The sequence below is a fragment of the Calidris pugnax genome, unplaced genomic scaffold (assembly GCF_001431845.1).
Source record: "Calidris pugnax isolate Ruff unplaced genomic scaffold, ASM143184v1 scaffold15, whole genome shotgun sequence".
NCBI classification, from domain to species: Eukaryota; Metazoa; Chordata; class Aves; order Charadriiformes; family Scolopacidae; genus Calidris; species Calidris pugnax.
The window spans coordinates 10977824-10995399 of NW_015090774.1; the positions used below are offsets into that span (position 1 = coordinate 10977824).

General features: G+C 41.1%; 1 protein-coding gene across 2 annotated transcripts in view; it reads left to right on the forward strand.

The window, feature by feature from the left end:
* The window catches only part of LOC106888811 (melanopsin-like), a 46133-nt gene that overhangs the window by 1371 nt on the left and 27186 nt on the right, over window positions 1–17576 (forward strand). The window contains exons 1-2 of one of the 2 annotated variants that reach the window (XM_014943317.1): window positions 4461–4528; window positions 11178–11340. Coding sequence is in view for 1 of the 2 variants with exons in the window: in XM_014943323.1 (XP_014798809.1) it covers window positions 3442–3534 (93 nt within the window). In the remaining variant the exon portion in view is untranslated. Of the gene's footprint in view, window positions 1–3412; window positions 3535–4460; window positions 4529–11177; window positions 11341–17576 lie in introns of those variants that run through there. The other variant, XM_014943323.1, reaches the window with a different exon arrangement.

Below are 17576 nucleotides of genomic sequence, written 5' to 3' on the forward strand. Positions count from 1 at the left end.
AAAACACATTTCCAAACATGCCTCCATGCTGTCCCAAAATGAACATGTGACTGTAGATTATCCATCAGTCTTTGACTTCTTAGCCTTTCTTTTGGTCTGACAGCAAATCTGGAAAGGGCTTTGAATGCAATTTCTTTTCCTTTTAAAGCTAGAATATACCAGTTCAGTGGCCATGTATTTCTCTTTCATTACACCCTCTTCTTTCTGCCAATTTTCGGGGGGTTTTGTTTTTTTCTTTTAATAATCATACTCTGCTTACCTTGTTTTGCACTGTTCAGTGATCATAGCTTCAGTGGCCACAAATATGGCCATAATTCCTTAAAAGGACTGAGATCCCTGACATGGCTGTGAGAGAGAGGGAGTGTGAAACTCGCTCCCATCCCACTGAATCTGTAGCCTGGAGGAGCTTTTTGGTGCGACTCTGCTTCCTTCGACATTCTAGGTAATAGTCCTTAATATACACTGAATTTAGCCTGCTTTGCTACTCTGTATTGCTAGTGTTCACAGATTTCTGAGGAGCTGGTGGGGCAGGCTGTTGTCAGACCCACATACCCCCTAGGAAGCAGCACTTTTGAATTGCCTGTTGGATGTAAAACACCTTTAAACCTCACTGTGTTGCCAGAAGTCATGTTTTTTTTCTGGAGTGCCTGTTGTTAGGCTGCAATGGAGGTAAGATGCCGCTGGTGAAGGAAGGCTCAGATCAAAGCAACTGTTGAAGTGTGCAGTACTTCTGGATTCACCACTGTGTCTGGCTTTGTGCCTGGATGTTTGCAGTCAGTCTCTGCTCTCTCCTTGTCTGGTGAATATAACACTCAGACGTCGCAAGGATGGGGGCTAAGGGTTGTGAAGGCACCTCGTGCTGAGACGGGTACCCCAAGGAGATGGCTCGTGAGGATGCCTGCCCTGGGCATGGCAGGTCTGCAAGGTTTGTGATAAAGTCTTCATCACCAGTGATAACTGGAGAAAATACCAGCAGCCTTTTCCCAACAACTGCTCAAGCCAGGATTCAGCACCAGTTCCAGCTGTTGACAATTACACTCTCCCTGAAGCTTTGCTTGGAAGCCGTGTTTGTCACAACAGATCTAACCTGTTAAACAGATACTGCTTTTTGCTCCAGCAGGGCTGCCTTTAGTGACAGATAAAATGATTTCGGTGTACGGTAGATAATGTCCTTCAATTTGTTCAATTTGCCAAATGCTTTGGGGAGCCTGTGAGGGATGAAAGGTGTCACAGAAATGTAAAGTGCTATTATTCATCCTAAATGACTCTGCTCTATTTCCTATTTAAAAAAAAGTGGGGGGTGTACACTTCTTTCCTGCATTTTGTTCAACATTTGGTTGGTTTCTTTAAGTCTCCACATGGAACTATGATCATTAGTCCCTTAGCCAAGGATCTCAACTACCCTCAAAAAGGACATTTTTCTACCCTTTTTTAGGCAGTTATTTACCTTACCTATTTCTTTAGTTAGTTGAGCAATCTCTTTTCTGTGACTGATTTTTAAGGACTGATTTTCAGTGCTTTTTACTTAAACACATTGTGAGTTTTAGTATGCAAATGCGGTTCAGAATGCACAATGAGGCCAAATTCATTGTCTGGTTGTACTTGCTTGGTTGATTTACCATATTTTCCCATGTCCCAAGATTAATTACAAACAGCTGAAATAGGAAGGCCTGACAAAGAACTAATCTTGGTGTAAGTGCAGGGAAGAGAGATGTGTGAGACAGGAATCCAGTAAGCCTCTAGCTGGAGGCTTAGTTGCACCTAAATGCTGTCATTCTGGAGCCAACTCAAACCATCAATCAAACCCCTGTCAGCCTAAACAAGTCTGAAGTTTGAAAAAGTTTGCTTTAGTTGGCATTTAATTTTCCCTTGGCATCCAATTCTTAGCTTTCATTAGAATATCTCGCACAAAATAGGGTTCATTTTGAGTCCAGCTCCATGAGGTATTGTCTGTAGTGGTCTGGCCTCAGAGAAGTTTCAGCTCCACCTTGCAGATGTAGGAATGAACGACAACATGAGCAATGTGAGCTGCTCCTTGGAAAGGACATCTCAACAGTTTGTCAGGTCTCTGATTTCCAGATTTTTGTAAGTAAAGAGAAAAAACAGAGCCCACCTGTGGACGTTAGAGGGCTGATAATTTTCATGCAGCCTCTATTGCCTTAAAAAATATTTAAAACACGTTACTGATAATATAAGCTATCCACCAACAAATTATGAACCTACAGGTTCTGAAACTGCAAAGACAGTATATAGTACTTCTGAAATTGTGTATATATTTTCCTCTGAAAGCCAATCTTTATGGAAAAATGTTGTAAGGTAAGCAAAAACTTTATGCCTCATCATACATCTAGAACATCAACACAATATTTTTAAGGGCAACAAAGGTAATCTAATGGTTCATATCATTTAGGTAATAGCGAGATGCAATGAATAAAGAAAAAATACTATGTAACTGTTACAGTGTCTATAGTACGTGCCATTTGGTGGATTTGAGGTTGGAGCATATAAAGCAATAGAAAGAACTGTGGTTTTCTTCCAAACCCTTCTGCAGGTAGGTCACAGAGATCAAATCAACAGGTTGACCTCAAAAATAAAGCATCAAGGTGCTAAGGTTCAACTGACTGTAAGAGGCAGCAGCTTATACTGATCTTTTGTTTTACTGGGCATCTTCAAAGGAGGGAAGTAGAAACTGTCAAGTCAAATAACCGAATGGAAATAAGATGGTTCAATAAGGAATGAATGCCAAGGATGAAGTAATAATGATCAACATAAAATACCAGTGTCTAAATGTTTATGTATGACAATACCATAATTTTGCGTTTTATAATACAATGTTTAACAGCATATCTTGTTTTCACTGAAGTATATATTATTTTTTTCTGTTCTTTTGTATATTGTTCATTTTATTTTAACATATCCATCACATCTTTGGGATTTTAAATGCCAAAGCAAACTTTGTTTTGAAATCTAGGCCTCCAATTTAGGAAGTTATGCTGTATTCTCTAATATTTACAGATTATCTGTATGGTATATGTTCACCATACTTGTAAGTTTTACATCTGTAGTTGAATTTCTGTCATCTTTAGAATCACCAGTCAAAAGAACTAATCTTTCAGCAGAAATAGTTTAAAGGTTCTCCTGCAAAGCTGTGACCACTACAAAGCCCCAGGTGGAGGGGGCATGTAAGTCCCTTGAATAACATGTTTAAATTGCTGTTTCCTCTCCTCTCTCTACTACTTCGAGCCTTTTTTTTTTTTCTCTCCAGACAAAGCTCTGTCTCACAAATCCTCTTCAGTCATGTCTTTCAAAAGGGGAATGCTGAAACCAATTATGTTGAAAATATTGTCAATGCACTGAAGGAAAAAATATAAAGACAGAAATGTAGCTATTTTTGTGATGTCTTTCTGGCCAGAGTGCAAGAGAAAGAGGCTCTGGACGAGCATGCCTGCCATCAGATCCCTGCTCTTTTCATCATGTTCCAGTGCCTCGGAAGAGCTCAGCTTTGCAAACGTGACACTGACAAGACGCTGTGAGGTAAGACATTCCTGTGCCCCATTCGGTGCCCTTCACTTTATTTTCTGTGGTTATTCAAACATCTCTGGGACAAGCGATGCTTTAAGATCGAGGCATATGCTGCAGGAGGACATGTCAGTAACTCCAGGGTGAGTTGCTGGGAAGTGGCTTGGTTTTATACCCAGTTCCTTGCCAGCCCTGCGAGAAGCCCAGCTGTGGCTTTAGGTATATGTGACTGCTCATATGTGGAGCAGGGCAGAGCCACCCTCACCATGCCCTGGGGGTCTGTGGGCCGTGAGGATGGAGCAGAGGATGCATAAGGAGAAAGCCAGAGCTGGCCTGCAGAAGCCAGGGGGGTGGCACAGAGATGGGGGGAGACCGGCTGCTCTTTTCAGCCACCTAAGGGGGGGTTACAGGGAAGGCAGAGCCAGGGTCCTCGTAGCGAAAGCGTAAGAGGCGACGGGTGCGAGTCGCTGTGAGGGAAAACCCAGACACCAGCCTCCATCCCTGCCAGCCCAGGACCACAGGGAGCAGGTATGGGACAAGTGGGACCCCAGGCACCGACCTCCCGAGGATGCACAGGTGTGGTACCCTCCTCGGGGGTGGTACTCGGGATGCTCCCGGGCTGGCCTGGGTGGAGGTAGCCGGCTGGGATGCCCTGGAAACAAGGTCCTCCCAGTATCCATCCTTTAAAAAAAAAAAAAAAAATTAAAATGCTGGGGTATTTGGGTTTTTAAAAAAGAAAAAAAAAGTCATCTTTTTGCATTGGAAACAGTTTCGGTGGGGCCAGTCAGGCTGAATAAGAGCATGGGTGGTTTGCTGAGGGCTAGCGCTGCGGTTCGATATGCTCCCGGAGCTGTCAGGCTGGGAGCGGAGCGGAGGAGGGCTGGCTTGCCAGGGGCTTTTTAAAGCCTGGGATTTGAAACGCTCCTCCTCGGGATGAGGCGCAGCTCGGCAGTCCTGCACGGGGCGGATGCGCGGAGGGAAGGGAGATGCTTTCGGCTGGACCCAAAAAGTACGTGCCAGGAGGAAGGCTTTGGAAAACGGGAGCTGGGCAGGGAGAAGGGAAGGGAGCGTTTCTCTTCTGCTTTGTTTCCTAAGGAGTGATTTAAATTAATGGCTTCTCCTTTAAAAGGGAAAAAAAAAAAATCTCATTGAAGTTGTTTTGATGTAATGAATTTTGATTTATTCTTTTGTGCAGCTGACCCAGCTCTCCCCAAAGGGAAATGTATTTTCTTTGTGCTATTTTGTTTAAATTTTTAGGATGGATTTGGAGTTTTGGTTGATGGGAAAACTCTGGCTGCGTAGGGGAGGATGGTAGCAGGTGATTGCTTACGATGGTACTTGTTACATCATTGAGATCTAGTTGTTTAAGCCTTATTGTGATCTGGTCATTAATAGCAGAAAGATTTCAATGAAAAAGGAAATATAAATGAAGTCCTAAAGCAGATTTCAGAGTTGTTATGCTTTTGTGGAGCCGATTAATGTAATGTAAAGTGACCTAAATGACATGCTGTTTGTCAAATGTTTATATGTTTAGCTAGGATTATTTGAAAACATTCATAAAGAAAAGAGGATTTTCTTGTGCATTGCTAAGTAGTTCTGACGATTTGGGACAGAAGACTGAGGTGGGTCAGCAAAGTACTTATGAAAAATTTGTGTACCCCTGTCCTCACACACACCCCCACCCACTCTGTCCCTGTGTATTTGGCATTTAAAGAAGTCTACCAAGAGTATTTGTTTCTAGCCTTGAGTGGAAGAGAAAGGGTTACGGGAATGGTATGGGAGTAACTCCAGCTTGGGGGGGAAGCTGTGGATGTCATCTCATTGCAACAGGTCATTGTCCTGGAATAAAAAAGAAAGAAAAAATTTAGGCTTGCTTTTTGTAGAGTCCTGTTAAGTAATGAATACATGGCAAGTAAATAGGAGTTTGAGCATGTAACTCATAACTCCAAATCATTTAGATGCACTGAGTGCACTCTGGCACTGCTGCAGGTCTTCACTTCTAATTGATTTTGTCTTTTTAATCACAACTTTATCATGGTGTCTGTGTGGGTTATTTTTGCTGTTAAATTTTCTCTGAAGTATCATAGAAAGTCCAAGTTTTGTTCCCTGTCATTATTTACTTGTTAATTTTTTAACTAGTTCACATTCTGTACAACTTTCTCTTGCCATAAACTTAGCTGTACAAGAACATGAGTATATTTGCACATACTTCAGTAAGCTCATCGAGGGATTTAAAGTCAAAATATTTTGACATTGTTTGACTGCCTTCAGAGGTTGCAAATTACTCCCCCCCCGATGATGTCCTGCACTTCCAGTGTGCTGGGGTGCCAGCCTGCAGAGAGAGTGTGACTGCTGAAGATGGCTTGCTTAATCCAGCAGCTCTTGGCCAAACAGTTTGAAGCAGAATCTATTGCACAAGCCAAACTGGGCCCAGAATAGAAATATGTGTCTGTATATTGTTGCAGGTGATTAAATGAGGCTGATAACATTCCTGAACTACCAGAACATGACAAAGTAATGTTAGTAGATGAGATGATTCAGTCTTTGGTATCAACGTACCCACAACTTTCTCAAAGTTATGCAAACATAACAGGAAAACATGGAATTGCAAGACATGGCAGCTTCAATACAAGCTAAGCTATTTGAGCCCAGAAAAGCAGGAAATCTTAGAATACTAGAGCAAGTGAAGTGAAGGAGTTACTTAAAACGCACCTGAGAGGTAACTGTCAGACTGACTTGCACAAAATTATTGTACACTGCTACAGCACTCAAGAATGTGGCCACTAGACACCTTCTATAAATACTATGATAAGGAAAGTCACCCTGGGAAACATAAAAAAAAAAAAGACATTTTTCAAACTTCACATATGGGTTTGGTAGATACTGGGACATGAGAGGATGCTTAGCAAGTAGATAACTAATCAGTCAGAAATGAGCGATACTGGCTGGTAGTCAGTAGCTCAACACCCAGTGACATGCCTGCAGGGTGTACGGCACGGGTCCAGCGTGTGGACGTGGGCTGCTGTGCAGCTGGATCACTACATACGCCTCTGGGGCAGCCGCCTGCAGTGAGGTCCACGCCTGGGGTCACCAGCTCTCCTGCTGACAGCAGACCCAGGGAATGGTATCAGCTGCTTTGTTTGACACCATTTGCAAAATTGCAACATACCCCAGCAGAAAGCCCAAGAAATTAGGCAGGCGGACCTTTCTGATGTTTGCTGTGAAAACGGAGAGAGCACTGCGAGGGGCTGCTGAGTTTAATGGAGAATGCAGACCAGAAGACTTAAATGTCCATAGAAATTTACTGACTGCCATCAGCACAGCTGTGTTGCCAATGAAATGACCGAATCCATGTTGGTTAGACAGTGATACAAACAACTTCATTTAAACAGCTACAGCTAATCTAGAGCTAAAAAAGTAACAGGAGGGAGCAAGCTTTCTTTGTGCTCCATGAAGTCAGCAATGCCTGAATAAGAACCTTACCTCAGGTGAGAAGGAAGTTTATTTGGGGTTTTTTTAACTATAAAAAGGACAAAGTACTGCCATTGAACTTTTGGCAAACTATAACCCTAGTGGTCAGCAAATTACTTGCCTCTGTTTTTTTTGGAAAGAAAAACATATACACTTTCATATACACTTTTTTATCAAACATTGGAATGGGCTGCCCAGGGAGATGGTTGAGGCACCATCCCTGGAGGTGTTCAAAAGACAGGTTGATGTAGTGCTGGGAGGTATGGTTTAGTGATGGTGATGCTTCTTGTTTGTTGTGCGGGTGTCTATTTTTGTCAGTTAGGTTGACGGTTGGACAAGATGATCTTTAAGGTCCCTTCCAACCTAGAAGATTCTGTGATTCTTAAATACCTGATATCTTTTGCTACAATTTCTGTGCTGAAACTTGTGCTAATATTCAAATAACGTAGCTGACTAAGCCTTCACCATCGTAGAGAAAGAGTGAACATGGCTTAGAAATGCACGGCGTGTTCCTCACCATGCCCTCGCTGACATAAGAGGCTCCTCCCTCCACAGCACTGTGGTAGGGACCTTCACACAGAAGATGAGCACTAGTGAACGAAGGTCAGTGGTGACAGCAGGAGCACCAGGGACCCCCTGGACTAATGCTGGTTCTTTGGAAAACTCTAGTGGCTCTGCTGCAGGTAAGTGCCAGTCTGTTAGTCCTAAAGGAGCTGATGAAGGAAGGTGGGTTGTCTCAAGCGCTGGAGGGCTGCAAGGTCTGCACTATTGGCAGTGCCTTCTCAACAGTGCATGAGGTAGCAGCCTGATGGTGGCCTGGGTAATGCTTCAAGACTCTTAGGTAATCCATTAGCAATAGAATTATTTTGGATTCAGCCATAATGACTGTACAAGTGCTGTGAAATTGCTTTTCAACTCCGTTATTAGCTCTGTGTTTACCGCTTGATCACAACAAAACTAATAGCATTGAATTACTGTTAAATGTCAAGACAAGTCTGCAATTAACAGTAACTACTTGTTTTCAATGAGCTCTTTACTTGTGGAAAATCTTAAATGAGTATCTCTTACCCCACAGCTGTTGTGAGCAGATTGTGCCTTCATCCGTTTTTCGGTGGAGAGATGCTCTTTAGTACGATGCTTTTACGGAGTTGGGTGGACTGAGGAAGGCCCAGTGTGGGCTTAAATATAGTATGAACATGACTTGAGACACACACAATGCTTTGTCAGACTTAACTTTGTTTGATTTGTGAGATTCTCAGCTGCATATTACTTTGCTGGCTTACTTCTATGCTTTTTAAACACAGAAGTTCAGAAGGAGCTACTTTCTGTCTGAGATGAGAGGTAGGGCTCTGCAGAAAACAGCTTCTGTGGACTCCCTGAGGCTTTCTGGCTTGGCACAGTAAAAATCAGTTTGAACATAACTGGCTTGTGGGCTTCTCTTTTTGTAAAATGCCACTTTCTTCTTAAAACAGGAAAGGAAGCTGGCTTGTGCTGGGATTTTCATTTCTGGTAGTTCACCATGGTTCTAAGCTGATGTTGCAAAGGCAATGTAGAAGTTGTTTCAGATGGACAACTTCAGATCTGGAGATTATTGTGAGGGTGAGGGGTGGACAGTGTCTCCTAATATAGATGTGCTAAACTTCTTTTACCTTTAAGTCTTGAAAAGTGCTCTGTGGAAGTTATTCAGAGTTAAAGAAAATTCTCTATGTAATTGAAAAAAAGAGAATACATTAAAACAACCACATCGTCCCTGTTTCCAGTGTGCCACAGACGATAGTGGAGAGGGAAGGGATAAAGCTCCTTCACTGCTATATCAAAGTTGTCTTGGTGCTTCTCCAGATCAAAGTAAAGGCACTTGCTTTTGTGGGAGATCTTGTTTCTTCCTCCAAGATGAGCACTACCATGAGATAATTGAGTTTTCTGGAGATACAGAAGTTGTTTTTAATATACACACCTATTCCCACATAATGTGTCAAAGCATGCTCCATTATTTCAGTATTTTATAAATCTGGGAGTCTTTTGATTGCTGTAATTGCTCTCTAATTATGCCCATATTGCAGTTCCTTGTTAATTTGCCAGTGCTGCTTCAATCTTCCTCTGATGAAATAAGTACTGCAGGAGCTTGCTAATTGTAAATGGAGTTGCCAGTTTCACTTGTTCATTGGATGTTGGTCTGTTTGTTCCTTTAGCAGTGCTAAATCCACCAGGAATTGATAAGTGCTTCACCCTCCAGGCAAGTAGAAAAGCAATGATCGCCTTCCTGGATGTGAGTTTGTTTTACTCTTGTTTTGGAGAGTTAGGGGAGGTTGCACTACTGCCAAATGCTTTCATTTGGCAATAAAGGTTTGCCTTTCACTGCAGAGAGGGGTGATCTTGCACGTATCTCACCTGATAATTTCCTTCTCTTCCCAGTCATCTCCACTATCTCCATTACCTGTTTGTGGTTAGGTGCTTTATTCTAAACAAAGTATTTAGAGTATCTAGTATGAATCTGTCAGACAAAAATGCATAGGCCATTGGACTAAACAAACCATTAGTGATCCGGTTAAATTCTCTAAAATTAATCGTAAAATATTCAAAAGCCAGATTTTCATGATACTTAGGCATCTAACAGTGCAGATAAACACCAAGGACTATTTTCAACAACACAGGAGAAGAGTAGGCGTATTGCCACCTGTGCAATCAATAGATGTGAAGTGCCTAAAAACATCTGGAAATCTGTCTTTTCCTTTGAGAATTAAAGCCACAGTAGGAGAAGCTGTTACAAAGGAAGTTGAACACTGGCTGTAGCCTTCCTATCCAAGAAATATGGTCCCAGTATAGATTACTTAACTATTAAAGCTAGGTGAAAAATGTGCATACAGGTTCATTTGGCTTTTGTTGTGTTCCTTGTGAAAGTAAAAGAAGGTAGGCTAGGAAGATTTTCAATTTACTGAGACAGCATACCTGTCCCCAAGTAACTGGAATGGTATTTCATTTTACTTATGGACTAAACCCATACTTTTACAGTATATATTTTGGGGAGTTTTATACCTGGCATCATGGACTATCTTAGGTTGGACGAGTGGGTGTCAAGTTCCACCTCCTACTCCAAGCAGGGCTGACTTCAACATTTTGAAATTCTCTATGGATGAAGATTCTGTAGTTTCTCTGGGCCCCTGTTTCAGTGCTTCTCCAATCTCATTGAAAATTTTGCTCACTGCAGCTTGTGTCTGTTGTGTCTTGTCCATTCACTATGCACCTTTGGAGACAGTCTGGCTCTGCCTTCTGCATTACCCCCTTCCATCCACAGAGAAATATTAAACTGAGGCAAGCAGATATTACACGGGAATAATCCTCGGCTTAGAGTGATTAGACATTTCTTTGATCTACACAGAAATTGAATGCTACAACGTTCATACTAATATCCACAAATATGCTTGAAGTTAACAGATGGAGAATGTGCACTTGCTGTATTCTCCATGTTCTTCCCCTAAAAGCACCTGTTGCCAGAAACTCTCAGGTGTAAGATCCAGGAGTTGGTGTAACTCTGGCCAGACTCATTTTAGCAGTTTCCATGTACCTAAATGTACATGATGGAATGATGCAAATGGCATCAGGAAGCTGGAAGTTGATTTAAATTACCCTCCACCCTACTACCCACAAACACAATTTCTTGTTGAAACATGGAAATTACCCTACTTGATAAAGAATGTCTCTGGTTTCATTTAAGAATATTTCCTGCAAAAGAAAAATCAGGGTTTTTGTGAATAGGGAAATGTAAAGAGTGAGGTGGATTCTCTGGTAAAACTGCAGTTCTGTATGCTCAGCTAATAGAAATTGTAAATAAAATTAAACTGAAATGTAGTTAATAGAGGAAGCGTATTTCTACTATTATCATTGCACTTCCTTCATCATTCACTACAATTCATCGTAAGTTACAGAATAGAAAAAATAGAGAGCAGAGAATCCAGCAGAAACCAAATTACCACGTTGGTGAAAAATATTAGCTATATGTATTTTTTAAAAGTAGCATTAGAAAGGCATATAGGATTAGTATAAATTATTTGCATTATGTCTTAACTATTTTATTAGCATGTATTTTCATTTTGTAATCACCTTTGGAAAAGCTGTTGTCAGTTCTTGACTTTTTTTTCAGAATCCTTAAAAATAAGCACATGTTTTCATGGGATCTCTTTAAAATGCAGGGCCGACTTCTCAGAGCAGTTTTTGCACACAGATCTTCTGGCAACCGCTGAAGCAGCTGGGTCTCCCTGAGAAGCAGAACAGTGCCATGAAAAGACGAGTAACCTCTACTCGAAATGCATAAAGCCAGAGGTGGCTGGTGAAGGATTCCCTCTGTTATCAACAGTAAGGAAGAAAATATTCTTTTTTTATTTTTTTTTTTAATATAAAATCTATCTGTCCAGAAGCCAGAGCATATGTTCAAGTTCTTTGAAATGTGAGGATGCTAGATCCACTGGCAGGGATCAGAATTTCAAAATGTGGTGCCAACATTCATGGAAAGGCAAAGACCTTTCTTTGTGTGCTTCTGTTAAAATCAGTAACACACGGGCATCACCTGGTAGTCACTTGTTAGTGCTCAGCCTGAAGTCTGGGGCTGTGGGGAGCAGGAACGGGCTCATTCCAAGCAGGTGATGGGTGCTGCAGCACTGTGTTGCCACCAGCAAGCAGTGGCACCCCATGAAATAGCTTTGGATGCGTGGTGGGCAGGCTGGAGCAGGACCATCCTGATTAGAGGTATCCATGGCTGGTGAAACTTGAGCAGCAGTTATCTGGCAGCCTGGGATGAGTAAAATGGACCAAGAGAAGCTCAGAGGTGGTGGAGAGGGGAGAGCAGCTCAGGGCTCAGGTGAGGAGCACGTGATGTGCCAAAATGTTGCAGTGCCAGCGAGTTCAGAAAACTCTCCCCACAGAGTGGCAAACATGGAATAAAGGGGTCTGGGTATTTTTAGATGCACTTTGTATAATTATTAAAGAGCAGCAGTTAGCAGGAAGATGCACAGAGGGAGAGAAATAACATGTGAAAGTGTATGATGCATAATGCATGGGAAATTAAAATCTTAACTATTTGCCTTTGAGTAGAAATTATTTCTCCCTGAAGACTGCAAGATTTCTTATATTGAAGGAAATAACTCTGTATTATGTTTTGGCTACACGTGCTTTTCTTTAATGTGCTTTAATGCTCTGAAAAATATAGCCTGAGACTTCTGCCTACTGCTTTGTTGTTTCACCATGCTAAGTCATCCATTCCCTTGCGGACAAAGCAAATATGCACTGAACTGTAATAGTCCAGATAATTTCGATGCACTGTTAGCATCGATTAGATTTGTTCAGTGTGCTGCCTGCCTAGGCACGCATAGCTGGTGCCGTAATTTGGGGATGCATTTGGTCATAGCATCAGACAATTTTGAAGGCATTTATGGCCAAGGGGACAATATGGTGAGTGTCTCAGTGATCGTGTTAAGGAAGTGGTTGTGCTGGTGTGTGAGTCTGTGAGGGGTGAAAAGGGGAAGATGGACCTGAGTCCCCAGCTCAACTAAATACTAGCAGAATCTGGTAGCGGGCTTTTATTTGCTTGTTTTTCCAAAATGCTAAAGTTATGGTTGAACTTGGTTCTTAGGTTTTGTATTCTCAGGTTAGATTCAGATGTGTTTAAATAGAACATAAAATTTCTGTGGAGGAAAACGTTGTGAAGACCTGGTATGATTATACAAGTTCACCAGTACTAGAACAGAAATGTCCTCAGAAAACATGCCTCTGGTGCCTTGCTTTAACACTTTCCAGTCTTTGGAACAGAATCCATTGCTTTGAGGTTTGATTATAGAAACTCAGATTAAGGCAGGGAAAAAAAAAATAATGTACTAGTTAACTTGCCAATGCTTCCCCACAAAAACAAGGGAGCAAGTAACAGAGCGTTCCTTCCAAGGCCGGGTTGTGCAGACAGGCTCAGTGGAATCACTTGTCAGGCTTTGAGTAACCCCTCGCATTTGCTAACCCCTGCCCAAGTGGTGCAGATAACACTCGAGCTGGAACACACGCCAGCTCATCGGTTTTCAGCTGGGCTGATTTTGTTGTTGATTCATTATTATTATTTTTTGTACTCAGAGAAGCAAACCCGCCTTTTATCACTGATTTCAGCCATGCGGCTCGGGATGTACACAGAAAACTATGTGCATTTGCTTTCCAGAATAGACTTTACATTTTAAGGGTCTGCTCGTCAGTCTCCAGAGAGAGGAAAATAGGCCCTTCAATAAGTTTGTAACGAGTGGACAGATATTAAAACTTTACTTATTTTCACTTTTATTGTTTACTTCTGATTGCCATATTATTTGCATGTGAATAATTTTTAAATCATGTCTTATTAATTATAAAACATGAATTATTAATAGCCCTAGCTTACATCGACTCATAAATCTGGATGCGTAGGCACCTGAGTTTGCCTACGTTGTTGAGTATCTATCTGGTTTATTTTCATGACACTGAGAACTTGCTCAGGTTTAAGAAGTTTAAGCAACGGATACCAAGGACCTGAAAGAAAGCATCTTGTCAAAGCAGGGGTTGTGGTAAATCTGGTATCTTGAGGATATATGCCCCGAGCGAGTCTTGAGGTCAACTATTACATGGCTGTTTTCACAACTGGCTGTCCATCAGTTCAACAACAGCCCAGAAATGTTCACTGTAATAGAATTAATTAGGTATATATTTTATTATAGAAAAAAATCTCTTTTTTTTTTCCTACAAACTTATGATCTCAGTCTGGATAAACACCTGCCTAGGTCCGTAGCAGATACCTGACTTTGGTACCCAGCTGCCTTTGCTATTGGTTGTACACATCGCTGGCAGTTCCTGTTATGGTTTGTCACTTTTTTGGATGAACTGCATCAAATTCACAGTTCAGTTTGCTCAAACCAATTGTCTTGTTGATTAAGTGCATGCTATAAATGTGTGTTTGAATGCTGCTGGCTTTGGCGTGTGAACTGATTGGAACGAGCTGTGGAAGAAGAGTGTTGCCTGGAGACTGATAAGAAAAGTAACTTTCCACATGTGGATGATTGTGGTTTGATTTGACTTCCTGAGGACTGAATTAATCTGTACTTACTGTGTGCTGTTGTAACTCAGTTCAGTTAACCAGAGCAAGCAAAGTTGTTGTTCTGGGATTTTTTTTGTTTAGTTAGTTTTTTAATATTCAGCGGTATTAACAATATTTTCTGTAAGTATTAATTTTAAGTACATCATATTTTGAAAAATATCTGACCAGCACTAGCTCTACCATAGTTGCCACATAGCAGTGGTCTTCTATTTGCTGATTCAAGAATTCATGTGTACAAGATATTAATTAAGCCCCAATTTTGTCATTTTGAACCAGATGGTGCTTCACACTGAAATTATCTCTTATATTGACCATCAGTGAAATTACAAGGACTGTGGCAAGTATTACTTGGTAACTGCTTCAGTTCGATGAACTGCTTCAAAAACATCCGCAGACTGGCACAACACCAAAATATTGGTTATTATTTTTCTTTCAAATTTGCAAGGATGACAGTATAGACTTAAATGTTCTGCACAGTGAAATCAGACTTCTGCTCTGTGAATTGATGTAGTGGGTCAGCACAGGGAGGCTGCTGTGCTGTTAATTCACTCTCTTGTTAGGCCACATTAATCCCCCATGTAAGCAAGTCCCTACTTAAGCTCATTTTAATGTAAATCATTTCCACAAGATGAGCTTGCATCCGTGACCAAAATCAGAGCATAAATAAGGCTTTAGATACTCTTATATCCACCTAATGCCAATCATACCACCATTTCTGAATTCCATCCCTTGTTCCCTACCCTGCCCTTGCCCTCCTTTTTTTAATCACAAATTTTTGTCTTCTGCATTGCAATCTTTATTAATCTTACTGGCTGGAAAGCAGAAACAGATGGCTCTAATTATTTGGACATCTTTTTATCACTAAAAATCAAATTACAAAAGCTTTCATGGAATAACTTTCCTTCTCTGTTAGGTTTTCCATCTTTATTCTGGGAGAAGTAGACCAAGTTTATTTTTATATCTGGTGCCTGCTTCTTTCGCCAGCTATTTGAGGGACAGCTGTTAATTGTTTATCCTCCATTGGCCTGCAGATCCCTTAGTTACCCTGCCAGAAAAGCCCTCCAAGCAGCCACGTAGGTGACAGCATTTTGATGTTGTAGTCACGTCGCATATAAGGGTAAGGCCACATCAAGACTGATGTGAGTTGTCAGGTCCAACATCTCATAGAGTGAAAACACAAGTGATTGTAGCATTAATTTAGAAGAAGCCAAACAAAGCGAGTACAGGATAGGCAAGTATGCCAGAAGCTGGCCCCAGCGCAAGTACTGGCATCTTCATGGGCTGCTTGTTTACATTTGTATTTTTGAGTGAAACAATCAGGTCGTTCTGGACAGTGTTTTTAAAACCTTCATTTAGGAAACAGAGCTGTGTGCAGTAGAGTGCTCAGGATCCTGTCCCAGGACCACAAATGGAGGGAGGTAAAGCCAACCTGGAAGAAAAATGGACAGGGTGAACACATCTCTGTTCAACTGAGCCTTTGAAAACTCGCTTCACCCATTATATGTTCAATACATCAGTTGAACAAAATGTAATGCCTTCCTTTATTATCTCGGTCTTAAACCACATCATTAAAGAGAAGGAGTCAGGCTGTAGTTTATGCAGAACAGGCTTTCCATTCTGTTACATGGCTGCGGTGACACTGAGCACCCACAGACACAATTTATGGAGATAGATGTGCTGAATCCAGGGCAGCCGTGCATCACCGTGGCAGGGTGAAAGAGCTGGAGCTGGGGGAGCATCTCGCAGCACATCTTTTACCTTTGTAAGATTGCTGATTGCATTCTCAAGGGGCCTAAGTTCACTGTTAATAAAATGAAAATGATTAGCTTGAAATATAACTGCACAGTGTATTCTAGCAGCTAGAGAGCAGTGGTGTCAGATGGATACAAAATCCACACTTTGCTAAGTCTGAAGTGCAGGACCCTTCCAGTAGTATAAATTGATTTTTTTTGCTGATTCACACCAGGTGTCATTGACTGTACATCATTTTGGTGGTAAAAGAGGTTAATATGGACATAACCTGGTAAGACACAACGGTGACTATACCTAATGCAGCCTGCTGTACTTAGCCATTCTCCTGGTTACCGTGCCATTTGGAAAGACTTGTAATAGTTATTTGGGTTTTCTTGGGTTGGAAAGAGTCACAGCAACTTGGAATATTCTTCTAGAGTTCAGATTTATTCTTATTACTTGAGAGAAACTAAAATCAGAAAATACATGCAGTGGTAACATTTTCGACACTATCAGCAAAATCAGCTTCTCATTAGAGCATGTCACCAGGCTTCAGAATTTTTTTTGCGTATTTCTAGTCCTCATCCTCATACAGTAAAATATTTACATTAGTAAGTACTTAGCTTGTTAATCAAAATTCACAAAAAGACCAACTTCTTAGATGTGATCTTGTAGAAAAAGAGAAAAGGCCTAAATTTTGTGAATATCTCAAATCCTTGATGATATTAATGGTTTGTCTCCAGTTGGATATTACTTTCTACAGAGAAAGGGTCTGTACTAGCAAAGCAGTATTTGTTCAACAGAGTAGCCTTTAAATTCTCAACCTCAAGAGTATTTAAATCTTTATTCTTAAAATTTTCTATTGTGAAGTTATGTGAAAATAGTGAAATTGATTGTGTGACTAAAATGAGATATAAATTCTCTTTGATTAACTTGTGCCAACCGTACTGTTTTAGCCTGTTTTCTTTAGAAAGTTTCCACTATTTTAATGAAATTCTTTTTTTATTGAAGTTAAGGTTTTCTGTTGAAATATATATACACACACAGACACGAATATTTATATTCTTAAATCCAAATTACAGTGTTATAAATGGTTTTCTCTCTTTATCAGCTTCCCACATTTCACACAGCTGGATGCCTGCCACATCCCGCTGTCTCAGGGTAACACCGGCAGAGTGAGTAAGTAGCCATCTTTTCATTCAGCTCTTAGAGTTGTTCTTGCTGATATTAACTTCACAGCAAAAGTGGCTGTGGTATTTTATAGACTCCTCTGAAGGCAAGATCCCTCCTCCAAAGCCTGTGTTAATCTAAACATCACTCACTTCAGCTTCTCACTGAGATAGCAGGCTCTGTGTAATCCCCAGTATTTATTGCCTTCCAAATTCCACTCTGTAAGCATCAATAGTTTATATTTCATCCAGTATTTCCAGCAAACTGTAATCTGAGTTTACAAATGTGTCACATGAGACGTTTTTCAGCTTTTGACACAGCTCACCCCCGGTAACTGAATAAATGAGACCGTAGCATCCAAGTCGGCTTCTCCTCAGCAGAGAGATAAGGCGAGACACCTTTGGGTGTGAAATTGATAGTCAGCTTCTCAAATGAGTTTCTGCAACGGTGAGTTCCCATATGATGAAGTAAAGCATAATGCATACCACAGGCAAGAGCCACTTGCCCTGAATTACAACCTCTATATAATGCTCCTGTATATAATAGCCCTCTCACAGTGGTAAATCCTGAGCACGCTTAACAGATAAGCTGG